The sequence below is a fragment of the Fundulus heteroclitus genome, chromosome 16 (genome assembly GCF_011125445.2).
Source record: "Fundulus heteroclitus isolate FHET01 chromosome 16, MU-UCD_Fhet_4.1, whole genome shotgun sequence".
Classification (NCBI taxonomy): domain Eukaryota; kingdom Metazoa; phylum Chordata; class Actinopteri; order Cyprinodontiformes; family Fundulidae; genus Fundulus; species Fundulus heteroclitus.
In genome coordinates, this window is record NC_046376.1 from 30799195 (window position 1) to 30820466 (window position 21272).

General features: G+C 42.1%; 1 protein-coding gene across 4 annotated transcripts in view; it reads right to left on the reverse strand.

Moving 5' to 3' along the window:
• Positions 1 to 267: 267 nt before the first annotated feature.
• The window catches only part of pkn1b (protein kinase N1b), a 58008-nt gene continuing 37003 nt past the window's right edge, over positions 268 to 21272 (reverse strand). For 2 of the 4 annotated variants that reach the window (XM_012867922.3, XM_012867921.3), the window contains exons 6-22: positions 20152 to 20365; positions 19880 to 20074; positions 17768 to 17877; positions 17490 to 17633; positions 17338 to 17413; positions 15780 to 15921; positions 15479 to 15569; positions 12899 to 12990; positions 11157 to 11229; positions 10761 to 10852; positions 10478 to 10654; positions 10294 to 10356; positions 10138 to 10214; positions 8679 to 8821; positions 7256 to 7363; positions 6136 to 6216; positions 5580 to 5783 (exon numbers count right to left, since the gene is read on the reverse strand). In XM_012867922.3, the coding sequence (XP_012723376.2) occupies positions 5580 to 5783; positions 6136 to 6216; positions 7256 to 7363; positions 8679 to 8821; positions 10138 to 10214; positions 10294 to 10356; positions 10478 to 10654; positions 10761 to 10852; positions 11157 to 11229; positions 12899 to 12990; positions 15479 to 15569; positions 15780 to 15921; positions 17338 to 17413; positions 17490 to 17633; positions 17768 to 17877; positions 19880 to 20074; positions 20152 to 20365 (2082 nt within the window). Of the gene's footprint in view, positions 282 to 4815; positions 5784 to 6135; positions 6217 to 7255; positions 7364 to 8678; positions 8822 to 10137; positions 10215 to 10293; positions 10357 to 10477; positions 10655 to 10760; positions 10853 to 11156; positions 11230 to 12898; positions 12991 to 15478; positions 15570 to 15779; positions 15922 to 17337; positions 17414 to 17489; positions 17634 to 17767; positions 17878 to 19879; positions 20075 to 20151; positions 20366 to 21272 lie in introns of those variants that run through there. The other 2 variants (XR_004932986.1, XM_012867920.3) reach the window with 2 other exon arrangements.

Here is a 21272-nt window from a genome sequence, read left to right on the forward strand (position 1 = left end):
AGCGCCAATTCATGAAACATATAATTTCAAGGCATTTTCCAAAGTCAAATTCAATCATATTATACAGATTGGGTCAGATTATGTAAAAAAAAAAAAAATCCTATATAAGGAAACCCAGTTGATTGCATCAAAGTCCCGACAAGCAGCATTCATTCCTGGAGAAGCGTAGAGCCACATGGAGAGTCGTCTGCATTTTTCATGGCTTTGCTGCAATCCCTCATCCTGAGCAAGCATGAAGCGACAGTGGAAAGAAAAAACACCCTTTAACGGGAAGGAAAAACCTCCAGCAGAACCAGGAACGGTCATCTGCCTCGACAGACTGAGGGTTACAGAAGACAGAGCAGAGACACAAAAAAGCACAGAAGCACACATTGATCCAGTATTCTGTTCTACATTAGATGGTAATAGCGGGTGATCTGTCTTCCCTGGATGATGTCACAGTTAACAGAACGCCAGACCAGGTGTACTATACACCTACTATGAAGAACAAGAGAGAGAGAACAGAAAGTTAAAAGCTGAAATGACAACAGTCATTTCAATGTAATGCAATGCAAAACTGGAGAACAGTAGAACTCAGCAGAGTGAGAAAAATAGACCCTGATGTCCTCCAGTAGCCTAAGCCTATAGCAGCATAACTATAGCGGTAGCTCAGGGTAACATGAGCCACTCTAACTACAAGCTTTGTTAAAAAGGAAAGTTTTAAGATTAGTCTTAAAAGTAGACAGGGTGTCTGCCTCATGGACCAAAACTGGGAGTTGGTTCCACAGGAGAGGAGCCTGATAGCTGAAGGATCTGCCTCCCATTCTACTTTTAGAGACTCTAGGAACCACCAGCAGACCTGCGGTCTGAGAGCGAAGTGCTCTGTTAGGAACATACGGGGTAATCAGAGCTCTGATATATGATGGAGCTTGATTATTAAGGGCTTTATACGTTAGAAGGAGAATTTTAAATTCTATTCTTGATTTAACAGGAAGCCAGTGAAGGGAAGCTAAAATTGGAGAAATATGATCCCTCTTGTTGATTTTGATCAGAACTCTTGCTGCAGCATTTTGGATCAGCTGAAGGCTTTGAACTGCATTTTGTGGACTTCCTGATAGTAAAGAATTACAATAGTCCAGCCTTGAAATAACAAATGCATGGACTAGTTTTTTTAGCATCACTCCTGGACAGAATGTTTCTAATTTTGGCGATATTCATGAGGTGAAAAAAGGAAACTCTGGAAACCTGTTTAATATGGGATTTAAATGACACGTCTTGGTCAAAAATAACACCAAGATTTTTACTTTATTACCAGAGGCCAAATTAAGTTATTGATTAAGAAGTTTATTTTTTGAGGACTCTGGTCCAAAGATTACAACTTCTTTCTTGTCAGAATTTAAGTGCAGGAAATTTAAAGTCATCCAGCTTTTGATGTCATCAAGACATGACTGCGGTCGTCCAACATCAGTGTCTGATCTCTGTAAGACTCTTTGGATTGTTGGAAAATTTTTCCAGATTTCAGCCTGTGGATTAGCAATGGGATGTCACTCAAGTTTAGGTGTCACTCAAATTTAAGTGTGTGTGTAAAGACAAGTGACCCAAGGTTTTTGGCAATAAAGTGAATGTCAAAACAAAACCTCAGATCTGTCAGCTCCATGCAAGTTTTAAGTAGATGTAGCAAGACTGATGATTTTACTCCACTAAGTTCTAAGAAATTAGTTTCCTATAATAAATATCATGCCTGTCTCGCAGTGCATCAAAAGATTGATTCAACCTGAGCGCATTTTGTTATGTTGCTAAACAGGGCTGCTTCCTAATTGCTCTGTGGGAGGATTTCACAATGTGTGTGTATGAATTTCTTCTGTGCCCATTTTGATTTCCAATAATCCCAGGAATGCTCCTGGTCATGTTCTTTTCAGCACACCATTAATAACAACAGCTGGGTCCCTCGGCTGCATGGACATTTTTTAGACATGATTGCATTTTACCTTCTTTTTAGATCCACAATCTCCACCTCGAGTATTTAAGAGTTCGGAGAATCGCTTGTTGTGATCATGTTCCAATGTCAGCGGGATCACAAAAACATATACATCAGTACCTTGCAAACTCCTTGAACTTCTTCTCATTTTGTTACAAAACAACCTGAACTTCAACGTATTTATTATGATTTTGTATATAAATATTAACATAACATAGTGCAGAATTGTGAAATGGAAGCAGAGTGATGCTTAGATATTTTTATAAATATAAACATAAAATGTGGGGTGCATTTGTAATTACAGCGGCAGGCCTTTGGAGGTTTGCTACTTCTTGGCAGTATAACTAGATCAGTCAGTTTGGATTGGGGGGGGGATCTGTCAACCTTCAATTTTGAGTCTTGCCACAGATTCTTGATTGGATTTATGTCTAGACTTTGACTGGGCCGGTCTAACACATGATTATGCTTTGGTCTAAACCAGGAGTCACCTTAAACCTTAAAGTTTATAAGGCCCTTTTTGCCCCATTCCTGCTAAATAAAATCTCTTCAGAGCTGTAAAATTACTGGACCTGTGGAAAAAAGAGAACGTGTCGACCTTTACAACTTTTCCTACATGAAAATGTGTTTATTTTATAATGAATGCAAAAGAGCACCATTTAAATTTTTTTGGGTAGGTACACAGAAAAGCTTCAAACTTTTAAAAGAAGTTCTTTGGAGCCAAGTGAATAATTTCCATATTTTGAAATAAATTTAAAAAAATTGGTGCCATCTAAACAAAATACATAATTTGTAGACTATTAGACAGATTACTGGATCAATTTTGTGCTTCTGTGTTTTTTGTCTCTCTTGTTGTGTCTCTGCTCTGTCTTCTCTAACCCCAGTCGGTCGAGGCAGATGACCGTTCATACTGAGCCTGGTTCTGCTGGAGGTTTTCCTTCCCGTTAATGGGGAGTTTTTCTTTCCACTGTCGCTTCATGCTTGCTCAGTATGAGGGATTGCAGCAAAGCCATGTACAATGCAGACGACTCTCCCTGTAGCTCTACGCTTCTCTAGGAGTGAATGCTGCTTGTCGGGACTTTGATGCAATCAACCGGTTTCCTTTATATAGGAAATTTTTTGACCAATCTGTATAATCTGAGCCAATCTGTATAATATGATTGAACTTGACTTTGTAAAGTGCCTTGAGATGACATGTTTCATGAATTGTCACGATATAAATAAAATTGAATTGAATTGAAATTAAATATTGAAAGAACCCAGAGGGAAAAGAAACCTTGCACCTCTGATGTTAAGTTATTTGAGACATTCTGAAGAGAAACTGGATAAAAGCAGATTACTATTATATGGCATCTGCGTAATGGAGAAAGGTTCCATTACATCAGGAAATGTGACTATTCTTTAAGTTACAGACCAAGCAGTTGAATTGTTTTATTTTTATTGTATTTTCGGTTTAGACATTTAATATACATTGATGCGAGGCAGGGGGATTGGCCATTCATTCTGTGTAAAGGAAGTGTAGATATAAAGGTCAATTTCTGTTTCCTTAACTTTCTGGTTGTTTCATTTGTTGATTTAACGATCCTCTTGTTTAATCACCTCTTCCTGGTTTGGCTCCTCAGAAGGGTGTGGCAGCAGAAAGGAGAAACAAGCTGCAGGCGCTGCTGAAAGCTCTTGGAGCAAACCGTTCACAAAGAGGGAAGAGCTTTAAAGAATGATGTTTAATTTGAAGTATTCTTTTGATTGACTTTAGATTTGTTTAGTGATTTATATTTAGGTAAATATTTATTAGGTTTCATTTTCTGATCATGCCTTCATTGGGTAAACTGCTATAAAAGGCAGACACTGCTGTCAGTCAGGAGGGTGTTGGTGTAAGTTCTTAAATAAAGCTGCCTCAAATGTCATTTATTGTCAGCTTTGAGCCTCCGCCGGCCAAACGCTGACAATCTGCATTTAAAAACATGGTTTCTATATTAGTTGTGGTCAGTTACAAAGAGTTGTAAAGTGGCCCTGGAGACGCAGGTTGCATACCCTTTACCTAAACCTTCCCATTGCAGCTCTAGCTGCATCATTCAGGTTGCTGTCCTGCTGGAAGGCCAACCTCTGCTCCACTCTCAGGTCTTCTGCTGCCTCTAACAAGGCTTCTTCAAAAGTTGCTCAGGTTTCAACTCCAAACGTCTTCCCACCTGTCCTCTCCCCTCTTGAAAAATCCCTTCTCCGCAGCATGACGCTGCCATCACTTTGTTTCACCATGAGTGTTCAGGGTGATGGTCTGTGTTTTTTTTTTTTTTTTTTTGCGTTTCAGTTTTGGCCTCTTCTGACTAGAGTACCTCCTTTCGCCAGTTTCCCGTGTCTCGCTTACATGACGTGTGACAAACCTTAAATGAGACTTCTCATGGCTTCCTATCAGTGGCGTTTCTCTTCATGACACACTTCCACACACTTAAAGACCAGTTTTGTGAAGAGGATACGAATAGTATTTGAGCTGTGGATCTTTGCAGATCGAAGATAAAAAAAAAAGTTCTTAATTTAATAATTCATGTTTCTTATAGATACTGGAATAAAGAATACTAACTGCAGCTTAAACAGTTTTTTCATGCCTAATTTAGTTCTATCAGCCACTATCTAAAGTTGGATAATGATATCAAAATATTTACTTCCCCAGACTGCAGGAAACCCTGATGCCTGGTTGGCTGCACATGGCTGCCTGGAGGGAGGGATGTCTACACCAAGATCAGACAACACTCTGACCTACCAGCCTGCAAATTCCCCTCGAAGGACAAAAAAAAAAAAAACAGAAACAACAACAGAAAAAGGTGAAAAGAAAAAATAACATAATAATAAATGATAAATTCATTGGGTTGGTTTCACATCTTTACTGGATCACGGCTGCTACAGGTTATATCAGCAAATGACAAAGGAAGAAGAAACACAGACTGAGATAAAACGTTTATCACAAAAATAATAATAATAATAAAAAACCCTCTGAAGAGTGATTAGACTTAAAAAATCTGTAATGTACTGAAAAAGGGCAGGAAGAAATGATTGTGAAGGAGGGCGAATAAGCAGAGACACACAAACAGCAGCTCATCCTGGAAAACCTCTACTTATGGTGCCTTTCTTTGGCAGCAAAAACAACAAACAAAAGCACTTTCTCCTTCTACGCCGTCCTCTGGCGCCCACAAGTGGCAGCTTACAGGTAGTGCATGACTGAGGCAGGTGGGGGGGAGAGGCACAGTTCCCATTTAAACACAGTTAACGGCGACAAACGGCAAGGATGAAAACAACAAGAGTGTGGGGCGAGTCCAGATATCTGAGCGGGGGGGGGGGGAACCAGCTTCCTGTCGCATCAGGATCCACCAGAGGAGTTGTCCATCTCTCATTTCCTCTCTGAAAGCCACATCTGGAAGCCCAGCTACGGCCTGGGACTCGTGCGCGACATGCAGTCGGTGTTCACTAACACGCTCAGCTCGGCTGTCCCATCGATCTCACACACACTCACACAAAGAAAAGTAAAAAGGATCCTCCTCGTTCCTCCGTGATGTCCCGCTGCAGCCGGCCTCCCCCCGCCAGCCTCCTGTCAGAGTCCGGGGGCCGGCGGCGGGCGGGTAAAACCCTCCGTGCCCTAGCAGAGGTCGGAGACGTAATCGAAATCCTTGAAGTAGTCCTGCTCCTTCCGCGAGAGGGAGCGGCGCTCGCGGGGAGGCGTGAGGGCGGGGGCCTCGGCGGTGAACTCCATGTCGAAGTTGCTGACGTCCTCCTTCCCCGCGATGGTCGGCACGAAGGGGGGCGGCATTTTCCTCTGAAGGAGTGCGTCCCAGTCCATGCCCTGAAGGGTTGGTTTTAATCAGAGAGGCAGTTAGGGTTTTCTTTTATGCAGCAGACGGTGGTGGACTAAATAAAAAAAAACTCCTTTATTCACTCATTTCTGTTTGATGCCATCTGTATGATGGGATTGGTTTGTTTCTGTCTGGATAAGGGGTTTACAACATCATGATTTATTTAGGCTATTTAAGCAAAGTATCTTTATTTCATTATTCAGTTTTTTTTATTCATGTAGGTCTTAGGTCGACTCTAATGGTCCTAAAAAAGTCAGAAAAGGTCTGACAGTGACACGTGCAGAAACCTTGTTAGAAACATTCGTCCGTGTCTCAGGAAAAGTTCAGAACTGAGGGACTTACTCTGAAAAATGGTTGTTTCTTGACGTCTTCTGCGTCTTTCTCTCCGGAGCCCAGGCGCCTCTCGGGGTTTCTTCTCAACAACTAGTGAGGGGAACCAACAGAACTCCTGGGTGAAAACCTCCATGAAACGCACGGACGCACTGAACCATGCAAAGTGATTCATAAACTGCACCGTGTGGACGGGTACTCAGCCCCCTTTACTCTGATGTCCCTAAACAATATCCAAATGGGGAGCGCCTGAGAACCTCTTTTCTTTTCTTGTCGCAGATTCTTGACTAGATTCATGTCTGGACTTTGACTGGGCCGTTCTGACACGTGAAGGTGCTTTGATCTGAACCCTTCCGTTGCTGGATATTGAGGGTTGTTGTTCCTGCTGGAAGGAGAACCTCCAACCTCAGTCTCAACTCCTCTGCAGCTTCTGACCGCCGTCCTTCCAGGATTGACCTGCTTTTAGCTCCATCCATCTCCCCACTAACTCTGACTAGCTGCGCTGCCGCTACTAAAGAAAAGCATCCTCAACAGCATGGTTCTGCCAACACCATGTTTTCACAGTAGTGGTGGTGCGTTCAGGGTTGTCAGCAGTGTTAGGTTTTCCTCCAGACATGGTGTGTCTGATGTAGGCCAAATAAAAGTTTATCATTTTGATTTGATGGTCCATATTTATGCAAACATTGCACGGTGATTTTTATGGCTTTCTTCTGACAATTTCAGGAATAGTAATGTAAAACTGGAGGTTTGCAGTTCAGAGATTCACAGAACAGCTTTATTTATTCTGACTTCTGAACGCCACTAGATTATATTTAGGAGTGTCAGAGTAAAGGGGTGTAAATAAATTTGTACTCTACACTTTTCTGATCATTATTTGTCAAAAAAATGGGCAAAACTACTACACATGGTTTTACTTCCGCTTCACAATAATGATGTGCTCCCTTGTTTTTGCTGACATCGGTCTGTCACATGAAGTTCAAAGAAGTGACACTGAAAATGGTTGTTTTACGGGAAAACACATGGAAGTAGATCATGGGTGTGAATGCCCTTGCAAGGCTAACACAACAGTTTTCTCCTTAAAAGTATGAAAAAAAGCAAAGTAAACCAGCAGCAGGAAGTGATTGTGTCTGACCCGTCTCATGATGCCGATGGCCTCGGTGGACAGGAAGCGCGGGTAGCGCACTTCGTCGTTCACGATACTGTCAAACACCTCCTCTTCATCGTCACCTGGAAACGGAGACTGCAAAAGACAAGGATGGGGGGAAAAATGTATACTTTTCATTTCGCCCTTCTTTGCTCCAATGATGTGTCTTTAGGAGAAATCGTACATACTTTATTCATCCTACATATATTTCCAGTTTATTTGTTTATTGACTGAAACTTGTGACAACTTACTGAAGTGTGCGAACATTGATGGTAAGCTGATGAAAGAGGGCAAACTTGTTCAAAAGCCTTACATTATTTGCATCAGTTTGAAAAAAAATCACTTTTTTTTGGTTTCTTGTATCAGTCACTGCTGCTAAATAAGCTACAGTGGTCTCTGGAAATGATCTCATGGTCTCTAATGACCCTCATTGGCGTCTCGACACTAACTTCAGGAACCACTAATCTAAAAAAGTTGCTGTTGGTATTTGAGTTCTGTTAATCTCTACGTCTTAAGTCCCTACAGAAACCCTTCCTTCTTTTAGTAAAGATAAAGAAAAATAAAGCTAGTATATTTCATGTTTTCAATGACAAAGCTATAATCCTTTCTGTCTGCCTTAAAGGAACAGTCATTTTAATCACAAATCATGAATTAGGGAAATCTTCCCCTGTATAAAGGCTGATATATACATATATATAGATATATCTATATCTATATATATATATAGATATATCTATATCTATATCTATATATATATATATATATATATATATATATCTATATATATATATCTATCTATATATATATATATATATATATATAACACGTCTTTCCCTTGTGGGGTTGCGAGGGGTGCTGGTGCCTATCTTTTGAGAGGCACTACCTTCCTTTTCCCACCACGGTTAACAGACAACCTTAAACGCACTCTTTTCAGCAGCAGTAATATGAGAGCGAGGCGCTGGGTGAGGGCAGTTTTGTTGTCACATTTACGAGGGCATAATTTTTTTTAAACGTCTCGTTAATCAGATACAGATAAGCGCTGTCCAATTTTTTTTTTTTTGTCATTAGCTCTGCTTCCAGCTTTTTTACAACACCCCAGGAAGCTTGTCAGAGGAAGATATAAATATAAAAGGAGGAGGCCAACTTTAATGTCCTCTTAAATTTTATGCGACTGGCTCTCTCTCCATCAGCAATTCTGAGCAAAGCTACAAAGAACAGTTTAAGTGGACTCTGGGGAAAAGACCAATAGCACATGATTAAAGCTCTTGATGTCAGCCGCTGTGCCTACACAGCTACAGCATTATGCTGCGATCAGGTACTGGTGGGCAGGTGTCGACACAAACTTCTGCTCTAAGTATTTGCATAACGCTTTGCTTCCTCTCTGCACTCTCTAGTTCCCCTGTGAGCTCACCTCGCCGACCAACATCTCGTAGACGAGCACGCCGAGCCCCCACCAGTCCACCGCTCTGGTGTAAGACGTGTCCGTCAGCACCTCGGGGGCCAGGAACTCAGGGGTACCACAAAAAGTACTGGTCCTGTCTCCGTAACCCATGCCTTGGGAAGAAAAATAAAAGCGGTTAGAGGTGAGGAATCAGACAATAAAGAGTGGATGACGAGGAGTATGAATGCTGCAGCACATGAGTAAGAATCCTATTGTGTGGAGGATTTCCTCGGTTTGTGGATACAGACCGTTTCAAAAGTAAAAGTCACACCTGGGCTTTGTGCTACCAATAGTCTGAAGGACGCATTGAAAAGGACACAGGTGACCTCTTCTGTTTGCAGAGTTTTTTTTAGGGGTATTGGGAGTAAAGGGGACTGGATTCATGGTTTTATTTGGTTAAAAAAAAAGAATAAAAGTCACAGATCATTTTCCTCTACATCACACATGTGCCTCTAGGTCAGGGGTGTCAAACATACGGCCCGTGCGCCGGTCCCGGCCCGCCGAACAATTTAGTCCGGCCCAGTGGCTAAATGCATTATCATTATTTATTTGTTTTTATTTTTTTTCAGTGTCCTGTCTGGCAATGTGGCAATAAGAATTGTTGTCTTAATGCCAAAAAGAGCTCATCAGATTTGACTTTCACATGTGGAGCAGTACTGCTTTTGCCATAGTGGTCCGCTTGATTTATGAATGTGAATAGTTTTATTATGATTCATGCGGGGAATATCTCAAATGATATGGACACTACAATGGGAAAGTAGGAGAGGAAAGTAAGAACATGAAGAACAAAAGAAAAGGTGAAAGAAAGAGGAGATAAAAGGAAGAGAATGATAAAACAGTTATTGAAAAAAACATGTACTTTGTTTAATTGAAAATCTGCGGTTCCTATATTGTCCACAAGGGGCGCTGTGTTTTAATCAGCAGATGGTAGCACTGAGTTTCAGATGTGGAAAATTGATTTTAAATATTTTCTTAATTTTTATCTGTTTGATGTATTTTGTCATGCAGGACAGTGTTTTTAAGTTCCAAAAAATGTGAATAAATGTTTTTCAACATTGTACAATCACTGTGATCAGTTCTTATGCACAATGCACTTAAGTAAATGTTTAACTGAGTAAAAGTATTGTTGAAATTGCACATACTTTTCTTAAAAACGCTGAGGTTATTCATAATATATTGTGTAAAAGTGAAATTAATTTAATATAAAAATCAACAACAAGTCTACATTTATTAGTTCTATTTAATCTTGCAATGAGTTTACTCGTGTGGCCCTCTTGAGATCAGATTAAGCTGAATGCGGCCCCTCAACCAAAATGAGTTTGACACCCCTGGTCTAGGTTGTTTTTGTGTATGAAGTAAAATCCCAGGAAGACACTCTGAAGTCTCTGGTTGTAAAGTGGCAAAATGTGGACGGACCTCCAGCACCTACCTTCTTTACAGAGCCCAAAGTCAGCTATCTTCACAAAACCCTCCGTATCAAGGAGCAGGTTGTCCAGTTTCAGATCCCTGGTAAGGAAAAGGGAAGTGGGATTATATCTGGGTCATATTATCACTGGTTCATCAAGTGTGTCCTGCGAGTACCCACCGATATACAATCTTATGGTCGTGAAGGAACTGCAGACCCAGGACCACGCAGGCTGAGTAGAACCTGTACATTAGACAAAAACAGGGAAAGCTTTGTAGAACACCCCACCAAACCAATCACAGCCAGAGCACCAGCCACGCCGCTTAAATCTTCCTCTCCATCTCCGGCGCCGAGCGGAACTCACACAGCGCGCGGCTCGGAGAACACGTCGGCGTGTATGTGCATCATGAGGTCTCCTCCCGCCGTGTACTCCATGACGAAACACACGTGCTCCGGCGTCTGGAAGCACGCGAACAGGTTGACCAGGAAGGGGTGGTGGGAGCTGTTGACGGTCTCGAAGATCCGCTTCTCGCACATCAGGCTGGAGACGGACAGAGGAGCGGAGAGGTTGGAGCGCGAGGTGAATGGGGGGGTGTTGATGCAGCACAAAGGTGGTGACGCGCGTTAGTGTGGCGAAGCTCAGTTACCTTTCTACCTCGTCCCTCGCTACAATGTCTCCTTTCTTCAGGGCTTTGATGGCGTACTGGCTGCCCGTCTTTTTATACTCCGACAGCAACACCTGGGGAGAGCAGAGAGACAAACTTTAGCCATAGCAGCAGCAGAGGCATTAGCTACACATGGGTTTGCATTTTAAAAGGCTGCTTTGGTTTTATTCACCGCTATCAGAGTATAGAGGGGAGAATACTACAGCTGTTGGCGTACCACTAAACAATCCCAAGAACACACACTGAAGTTTGTGTTTCTTAGCATGACAAAAAAGAGAAAAAGGCCCCGCAGGTAACACACGGGTAGATTTAGATTTCAGAAACTTTGAGCATGTTTCATATTTGGAGTAAACGGGTTTAGGGATAGGCGCCAGGTACCTTCCCAAAGTGGCCCCTGCCGAGAACGGCGATCAGCTTGAAGTCCTGCAGACACAGAGGGCCCCTGCTGGCCCTGAGAGAGACACAACATGGAAACAGATTCAAATTACAATGTTTATTTATTTTTATTTTTCAGAAGCTGTTAGCAGGGTTCACACATTTCCAACATTGAACACATTCTACAATGGTCAGGCTCTAAATATGGGACGGGCAAAAACAACAGAGACAGGATGAGTCACTGGATGGATGGACAGGCGGACAGAAACACCTTTTAGAGTAAATGATAGGAAATAATCTGGCAATGATATAAAAATGTGTCCCTACTCCATTTTAATTTTCATCTTTCATACTTAACCAGACCTGGATGGATGAATGAAATCGAATTTCAATACTTCTTCCGGAAGAATCGAATTTCAATACTTCTTCCGGAAGAACGTTATTACTCCTTAACAGATGATTTTGAGTTAAGCAAATGATGGATGGATGAGTGATTGATGGAGAAAACCTTTAGAAATCTAGATGGGAAATAAAGTCTGGAAATATACAAATTTTCCATACTGCCGATTAATACTGAAATCTAGCACTGAACAGATGGTTTATTACAGAGGAAAAATCTCACACTGATGCAATTCTTCAGCAGTCACGTGTTTCAGGGGGGACTGTTATTAAAGCGGCACACCCTGCTGCTGTCTACATTATATGTAATCAAGATGAAAGGGAGAAAACGTGAGGATAACTGGAATAAAAAAAAAATGGAACGGCAAAAATGTATGAAATTTATAAATAAATTGGTGACCACGGTATCACTGTGCTGACTGGCCAACAAACTCTCTGATCTAAACTTTCTGAAGAAGATGAGTGACACCAGAGCCGCTGACGCAGACAAGCTGAGAGCAGCTGATAAACCCATCCCCAACACCTCAGCACGCTACGCATCGTCAAAGTTATTCATGCAAAACGAGTCCCATCCAATCACTGAGTGCTGATCAGTACATGGTCATAAGTGTCAGAGGGCAAACATTTATGTGTAAAAATCACTTCTTATTGGTCTAAAGTAATCAAATTTATTAGAGAAAATGAAGTTTAGAATAACATCAGCTGTGTGGCTTTATCATTAAAATGAACAGAGACAAACTTTTGAAATATATCTCTCGGTGGGTAAAGAGTCTATTTAATATATGAATGTTGCTTTTTGAAATGAATTAATAAATTAAAATTTTTTCATCCCGATAACTCATCTCTGAAACAGCGGATTTAAACCAAAGCTAACTGTTCAGCTTTTTAGTGGAAAGAAAGGAGTTTCTGTTGTAGAAATAATAAATTACAAAGACTGTAGACAATGGACCATAGTATTTTTCATTGTAGATCTAATTTTCGGTCATGGGATTATCTGAGTACTCAATAAGAAAAATATTCAAAAGCTGCAACCCTACCTAAATCTAAACTGCAAAGGAGTCCTTTTTTACTCCTAAAATCATTAATTTGAGTTCAGCACAGATAGGAATAGCTTATTTTGGGGGAACATGCGCAATAACTCCCATTACTGATGAGTCGGCCTTATTAACAGGTGTTGCAGCCAAACACAGGCTCACACTGTGTGAGTGGGCGTTTTCCTGATCTCACACTGAGGCGGCCATATTGCAAAGTGTCATGTTTAGGAGTGTGTGTGTGTGTGTGTGTGTGTGTGTGTGTAGGTGAGAAAGACACAGCAAGAGGGGATGGTGGGGTTTATGTTATTGCACCTGCGTAAAGAGTTCTGGGACAGCGATCTGGTTGGCCGCTCCTGAGCTGGGACATCAGGCGTAGACGGCGGCTCGATGACGGGCGTCTGTTCCTGTTCAGATGAAAAACATTAGAGCCTGGTGAAAGTGAAATGGAGGTAAAATGAAGAAACAGATTGCATGAAAGAGAAGCACAGTCCCCCACCGCCCTTAACTGTCCTCACTCCTTCTTCCTGGTTAATTAGTTGTGTAAAAAACATCAGTGTAATTAAGCCCATAATGCTTCAGCCTCACTGAACACACCATCTGTCCCAGGCCCTCAGACTCTGCTTGAGCCCTTCTCGTTCGTTTCCTCATTAGCAGAGGACTGGCTATGCTGTGTGTCCAAGCCTGCTGGGGTCAGGGTTGGACATGCTGGGGCAACGGTGGAGTTTAGAAACAAAGTCACTGGAAATACGCAAAAATAAGATTTTGCATTTTGACTGTTACTCACTAAAGGATTAACAAAAGGTACGAACAGTTTGTTTGAACCCACTTTGAAAAAAAGCAGGAACTCTGTGTGAAATTATGATTTTTGTCTAATCTTCACATGGTCAAAGTATACATACAGTCTAGAGCAGGGATGGGCAACTGGCGGCCCGGGGGCCGCACACGGCCCTCGTCATCACTCAGTGTGGCCCGCGAATAGATCAATAATAATTTAATAATAATAATAAAAAAATATATAAATAAATAAAAAAAACCTTGTAATTATACTTTTGACCATAGAGGGCGCACCGTACCCAAACAATAGCGGGCATGGGCCGCTTTGCAACAGCGAGGAAGAAAGTCAAGAGCCCTGGCCACTAGCAGTGGAATAAAGGGAAAACTTGACCAAGAAAGTCACATTTTTCAGACAAAATGGGAAGAAGTACGGACATGGGGATTTTTTTTTTTTTTTTTTTTGGTCTCTTGTCATTCACACACAACAATAAACCGTGAGAGCCGACGTGAGTTTTGAAACTGCAAAGCTTTGTCTTAAACAGAAGATCAGATGTGCATCTACACAGCACCGCTTTCACAGACCAGTGTGATGCCTTCGTGAGCGTCAGAAAGCTATGGTGCATTCAGGAGCATGGGACATTAGATTTTTCAGAATAAAAAGCTAACAAATGTGCATAATCAAAAAATAACAGAAATATAATTATAGAGCATTCAGTATTGTAAGAAAGCCCACACTGTTTCTGGATAGACACATTATTGTTTGAGTTAAGTTAAGTTCTGTTCCGTTTTAAGCCTCTTTACTTGTAAATTTGAAATGTCCCATGCTCTTGAATGCATTGATATGGAGGAGTTCAAATTCCTTTTTTGCAATTGTTTTAAAGCAAACGGTTTCTCTTTTGCTTAAGGACATATTAAAATGTGTTTATATGCAGAAAATAGTTATATGTTGGGGCACTGAATATACAGATATAAATTCATCTAAAATGTGTTCTTATTAAGAATAATTTGTAGCATCTTTCATATCCAGTTATTTGAAGTGCGTGATCATGTGGCCCTCCAATGGTCGTGCTGAAAAAAATGTGGCCCTCTTTATCATGGAAGTTGCCCATCCCTGGTCTAGAGTATAAGGAGTATCTGATTCGATCTCTCATAAGCCCCATTTACACTACCGTTGTTAAACCGATCCATACTGAGATCAGACCGAGCTTGGATCAGTTAACCAAGCCGAGCTTGGCTCTGACGACCGTTTACACGTCACGCTAGCGCGGTTCCTCGCCTCCTAGTGACGATCTACGGTACTACTGCCCTCTAGGATTGAAGGAGGCACTCAAGCAAATCAAAATGGCGGCGCCCGTAACATTCAGGAAGTTATGCTTGGTTATAATTGCTTTTTGCGGAGAGTCAGGCGAAGAAAGCAACCTTTGGTGAATTTATTCTATGGAGTCAGCTTTTTGGAAGTGGATAAGACAAATGAACGTCTAATCAGGACTTACAGACGCAGGAAACAACGACAGACGTTGAGGTTCATCACACTGCTAAGCAGAATCATCACTGGAAACCGTGAGGCACGGTAGGGAAGCTAGTATTTTTATGAATGTCTGAAACTGCAAAATTAATCAGTTGACTGTAAGGAGATGACGCAGTCTGCTCATGCGCTCTTTGCTATCTGAGAACCGAGCCACTGATAAACCGGGCCGAGCCCACTCATCGAACTGGTCTAGATTTAGCGCGGTCCGGTTGTGTCTGGCTCGGTCCAGTTCAGTTTGCGATCCATTTACACTCGATAGTTATCTCAATTACAGAGCTCGGACCGGTCTCGGCACGGTTAAAAAAGGGAAGTGTAAACGGGGTAATAGAGTCTGTATGAATTTAAGAAAGTCATTAAAGTCAACTTGTCTGCTTTGTCAATTAGCCAGAAAGCCCGGATGTTCAGTTCTGGGAACCAGCTGGGTCTCTCTCAGGTTGCCCTGCGGCCTCTATGACTGGAGCGCTGTCTCAGAACAGAGGCGGCAGGTTGGGAGTGAACAACAACCAAGATGATGTCCTATAAGATGTTCTGAGCCTGAAAACCCTCAGCCTGCTTCCATTTTCACAGTAGGAGCCGTTCGCCTAACTAACCAATGGCGCAGGGGCGTCCACCACATCTTTCCGAGTCTCAGCTTTCGGAGGCGAATCATTTTCCAGAGTCAGCTTCTCCACAGAGATTTCTCTGCACAAAACAAAAAAAAGGAAAGATGCTAGGTGTGGCATTGCAAGCGCACAGAAAACAATCAAAGTATATTGGTACAATTACTGTTGCTAGTTCAAGGTCATTCTTAAGTGATTTTTTTTTAGTGGTCACATTGTTAACTATATTGATTTTTGCCCAGAAACATACTTTGGATTCAAAGAACAATTCTGAGGTGGACCATTTGCATACCCTGTGGTGTGTGTGAGCGTGTTGCTGGGGAAAGTGGGAGTGTATGCAGGCGTGTTGCTTCCACTGGGGATGGCATTCCTCAGCAGGCGGACCCAGGTGGCGATGTCCACGTTCATCTGACGTGCACGCAGGAAAGCTTTGCCTGGAACGCGACACACACCGAGTCAGAAACAGGCAAACGTCATCAGCGTACAATGAGACCCGCCTCTCTCTGCTTTTAGGAGTCAATACCCGGTTACCCGTTTTTTTTTTTTTTTTTTTTTAGAAATCTACATAATCCACTCTGAGAGAAGGAATAAAACAATTTACATTTTACAAGCAGCAGCTTTGCTCCATCCTTCTGGATTATAAAACCTTTAAGTCAAGCAGAGCAGCTCTACAGATGTTCGGAGAGTGTAAGGTTTACAAGCAACTCGTTGTTAGGGAATTACACTCCCAGACAGCCTTTTCACATGAAAATACATCAAAACAATATTTAGGTTTTGTTATAGCAGTCTAGGCTGTATTTGGTGTTTATTTGGACTGAATTTCCAAGTGTTTTCTATGTAAAAAAGTGTTTCTGTCGATTAGCAAAAGTCTAATTGTTTTAGCCCAAACTGAGAGGTGCAAAAAATAAATAAATAAATAAAATCAGTAAATGCTGGCCTAAAAGTCTGAAGCACTTGATTACTAATTCAGTGATTTACAAGTTGAGCCAAACATCAGCAAATCTTCCTGCGTGCAGATGACATGCAAGCCTAGCACTTTTAAAGTGTACCAGCCATACTGTTATTATTGCCATGATAACATTAACGTCACAGTATTTCCGTCATAGAGCTGCTGTCCGGTTTAGTTACGACTCATTCTGAACTCTTTTCTTTTCTTTGATATTGTTGAGGAAACGTCTCGAGAAGACCTGGTAGAGGTTGAAGGTTAAAAAGCCACTTTCTTCATCTGCCGGCACACTACAAATAAACTGATATCAACTTTACCAACGCCTCCATGTTTTAAACTCAAACATAAACGCTGAGGATTTTCCCAAATATTAATAATATAGATGTAATAGCACAACTAAAATAAGGATGAAGTTTGTGATTCTGAATCGCATGAAGCTGTCTTTGAGTTTCAGCTCATGCTTTCTGGCATTTAATGTTATCTATAGACTTTTGTTGTTTACCCTATGAGTTTTTATTTCTAAATCCTAGCTAAGACAACTTTCAGACCCCGGTAGTAGTTCTTGGTCTGAACTTAGATGAAACACAAATGTCTAAATAACGGTTATGAAAAGACGTTTCTGTGAATCATGTCTGAATCAGGTCTAATGTGTGGCTTCAAGGTTAAAGTTAAGCCTCTGACTGTAGTTCACTGGTTAAAACATCTGGTCTGAGCCTCGTCCCACACTGCGCACCACAAGGAGAAAATCTTTGGGCTTTCTGAGAACAACAGTTCTTCTTGGAACCCAAAGAAAGCAAGAAGTCTGCCTAGAACATGTTGTTTACGGGTATTCCTGGCATTTCTTCCCAGCATTTGTTCCTGGAACATTGTACTGTTTACTAAAATATTGTGGAGTTGAACCCACCATGCTGCTTAGAAAAGACCTTCTTCTGCCTCTGCAGTCGCCGGCCTCGCTCTATGACTGGGTTGAAGAAGGTCACCTGAAACACATTCAAGCAAGTTACACCCAGTGTTGTTTGACATTATTCTGTCATGTGATCCTCAGCTGAGGCACACCTCAGCCAGGAGCAGCCCCTGTGGCTCCAGCTCCAGCTGGATCTGGTGTCTCTGGTTGTCCAGGAACTCCTCCAGCTTCAGATACTTCAGGGCGCACAGGGAGCGATAATCTCTCCAGTATACGGCTATCTCCATCTCCCGGGACTAAAAGCCAGAACACAGTTTAATATCTTTTTAATCACCTACTAACAGCTTTAAACCAACTCATAAATGCACATTTGCGGCCTATTTCGAATGAATTGTATTTTCAAATTCGTCGAGCGTTTGGAAAGTCTTACTCGCTCCAGTTCCACGATGAAGGTGTGGTCCCAGGCCTGCTCCCCCACTGTTTTCCACGGAGTCTGTCCCACCACTGTGTTCTCCAGCTTCAGCACTGCGCTCACCTCCGCTGTAAACCGAGCAAGCAGACACTGAAACAGGCCCTTTACCAGTTCTCCTGGTTCCTCCAGAGTTTTCTTTAGGCTAACAGGCATGCTCAGCACAGAGGATTAGGCCATAAGTCATAAATACAGGTCAACACAATCAATGCAATCCTGATAAGCAAACAGATTTATGTTGAATCAAACAGGTGTCCAAGTAAATTTATTTGAGTGTAATACAACTTTTAAAAAGATTTGTTGTATTTTAGGAGATTTCCTGGATTTTTTTTCAGATTCTAGCAATTGGTGGAGTTTTTTTTTCCTGATTCAGCCTCTTGTCTCTTCAGTGTTTTTCGACTGTTCTTGTTTCTTTCCTGCTGTAGTACTCCCATTTAGTTACATTACTATTTATTAGTACCAGGAGAAAAGATGGCGAAAAAGCCTTAAAAAATAATCTTTACTGTAAGAGCATAAACTCAGACAGTAAAAAATAGGCAAATCCAACCTTTAATACATGTGAAAAAATGGTTTTAATAAACCTTCCTGATGGCCCATTTATCGGTATGCTTAACAATAGCTTTAAAAATGAATTTAGCATTTATAATTCCCTCTTTTAAAGTGTTAGAGTTTCTTCCAATTAGGGATCATAACTTCCTGTTTCCCTGGGGAATTAATAAGATGGGACAAACAGGTCTATTTGCTTTACCCATTAACACTACGCTATCTTACCACCACACACAGTGAGCAGGATGGAAAAGGAGTGAGGCCAGGAAAAAGCTTTCCCTGTCCGACCAACACAAACATAAACATCTAGAGATCGATCAGCTCTGAGACTTTAACGGGTGTTTACTGTGTGTTTTGTTTAAATGAGACTAAATGGAGACTTTTAAAACAAATACAGTCTGGGTGGGTTTGCATAAATATGTGAAAAAGCACATCTTGCTTCCTGCTAAGTAAGGTGGAGGATCTGTTATAGTCTGGGCTAGATTCTCTTCAAAAGGTACTGACATTTATTTTAAATACCAGGAGATTTAAAACAAAGGTGAACTTATAAAGGATCATAATTGGGTGTTTCAAAGATAAATGTCAATAACTTATGGCTAAATCAACACAGACATTAAAATAGCCAAGCTTTCGTGGATTTTACAGTCCATATGATCTACTGGGATGAGCTGAATAGATGAGAGCATCTTTGTGGACTCTGTGGAGTGATTGTGCAAACAGGACCGGTCAAAGATCCCTCTCACAGTTAAAGGAGAAGAACATGAGATGTCTTACAGGCAAAGCGAAGGAGTACAGAATACTGACAGCAGTGGTGCCGGAAGCTGCAACATCCGTAAGTCTCACTAAGAACCGGGAATGAAGCAACTGAACTTATTTCAGAGCTTTTTACACATCTTCACCTGGAGCGCCGATAATGTAACTGGCATTTTATGCTTTTCTGTCTTCTGTACTGACAGTGCTGGTCTTGCTTGTCTAATGCCTGGTCCTCATCTTACTTTGATAGTACTCTTCTGCAAGGCTGAAACTAAAGTTTGGCTACGTTCACACTCCAGGTCTTGACGCTCAATTCCGATTTTTCGCTGAAATCCGATTATTTTTTTTTGCGTGCTTATTTATACTACTAATTAAATACGACCGCAATCTGAATAGTTCATGGCCCCAAAGCGACCCACATGCGCAGATAGAGAGCGTAGACGTCATACAGCGGCGCACCGTTTATGGAAGTAATAAGGGATGTAATTGTTAGTAGAAGTGTTCGATAAAGCTTTGATATAAAAAAAAGTAATGCGACACGACCAGACTTTTTGATTTAGTATCACATATGGAAAGGGCACAAATCAGATTTCTTTTTGGGAGTGAAAAGGTTGGAATCGGGCCGTTTATGGCCAAAAAAGAAAAAAAAAGGATGTGGTTTGGATTTGCCTGCTGTGTAAACGTATTATTCTGATTTGTCGGGTTGCAAATACAGTTTCTGCTATGCCTTCCTAGCCTTGTGTGCTCACAGTAAAACAGAGGTGGGGTCCTTACAGGAGAGCTCGTCGTTCTTGCTGGGCATCTTGAGGCTCATGCTGCTGGTGCTGCGGCTGTAGAGGCCGATCAGTTTAAACGAGGAGCGCCCGTCGGTCTGGGAGAAGGAAGGAAGAACCACCTGGGTCCCCTTGCTCCGTCCTGGAACCACGTCTAGCAGCCCCACACAGCCGAGAAGGTGGACCTGAAGGGTGCCTGGAAAGAGACAAAACGTCTAATGAACACCTCCGCTCACAGAACATCAGCGGCAGCGGAGCGAGCCAGGACGCTACCTGTGAGCGGCGACGGTTTGCTCAGCGTGCTATACTGGTTGTGCACATAGGGGGTGCTATGCTGGGAGCTGAACGCCGAGGAGGACGCCAGCACCAGCTCCTCCTTGATGAGGCAGGCCTTGGGGTGATCCTCGGGGAGCTCCTGGAGCCGCTGCTCCATGGAGCACCGGAGGAGGTCCAGGCGCTGGGACGACTCGCTCAGACCACACTGGGCCTGTAGGACCAAGAGACAGATCAGTGAAATGACCTCACTGGATGACCTAGGAGGAGTATATATACAGTATGCTATGTGTCTGCGTGCATGTGACACAGTTCAGATTTTTATTTGTAAAAAAAACAACCTTGCAAACCATGCAGCATTTTGCTTTTCTACCACAGCAGCTGCAGGTCCATTGGCGTATGTCTGCATCAGGTTTAGGAGCAGCAGACAGCTCCAGCTCAGTCAGACAGGATGGTTCTCATTATGATGGTGGACTCTCACCCGGCCAGCGTGAAACATGAATATTACCCAGTGGTTGCAACCATTGGTCAAGGACCGGTATCGGTCATTGGTTCATCTAGAAACTGGCCACCAAGCAAGAATCCAGAAGGTATTTTATCTCAGTTTCACTGACCTGAAAGATTTATTGTTTCCAAAACCCGGAAGCTCTTAATACCGTTTTCTCTGTTTCACTTGGTAACGTGTAGCTGTAGTACAGAACCAGAGGGAGCAGCGTGTTTGTTTTCGTGCTCATTATCATGCCCCCCCACAGCTAGGTGAAAAGCTTCCATCTGATCACAGCGCTGTCTCCCCACATGTCTGCCGTGCCCGCCGCATGGTTTGTGGGAAACTCCTGATGGCGTTCTTCTTGCCACGTCACCATTCAGGGCAGCGCTCATCTAATGGTTTAGGTGGACGAACATCTCTTGGCATGATTGTAATATATTCTTTCATTGTCAGACGATGGACTGAACTGTCAGATAACATAACAGGTGCTTTAAACTTGTTCACAACCTTAGCCCTGAGCTGCATTAGGCTGCTTCACTCAGCAGGATTTTAAAATGGTCGGCCGATTTTCAAAGCCTGACAGACGCAACAGTAAAAAAAAATCTTAGCTAAAACATGTTTGTTCGTACAGTGT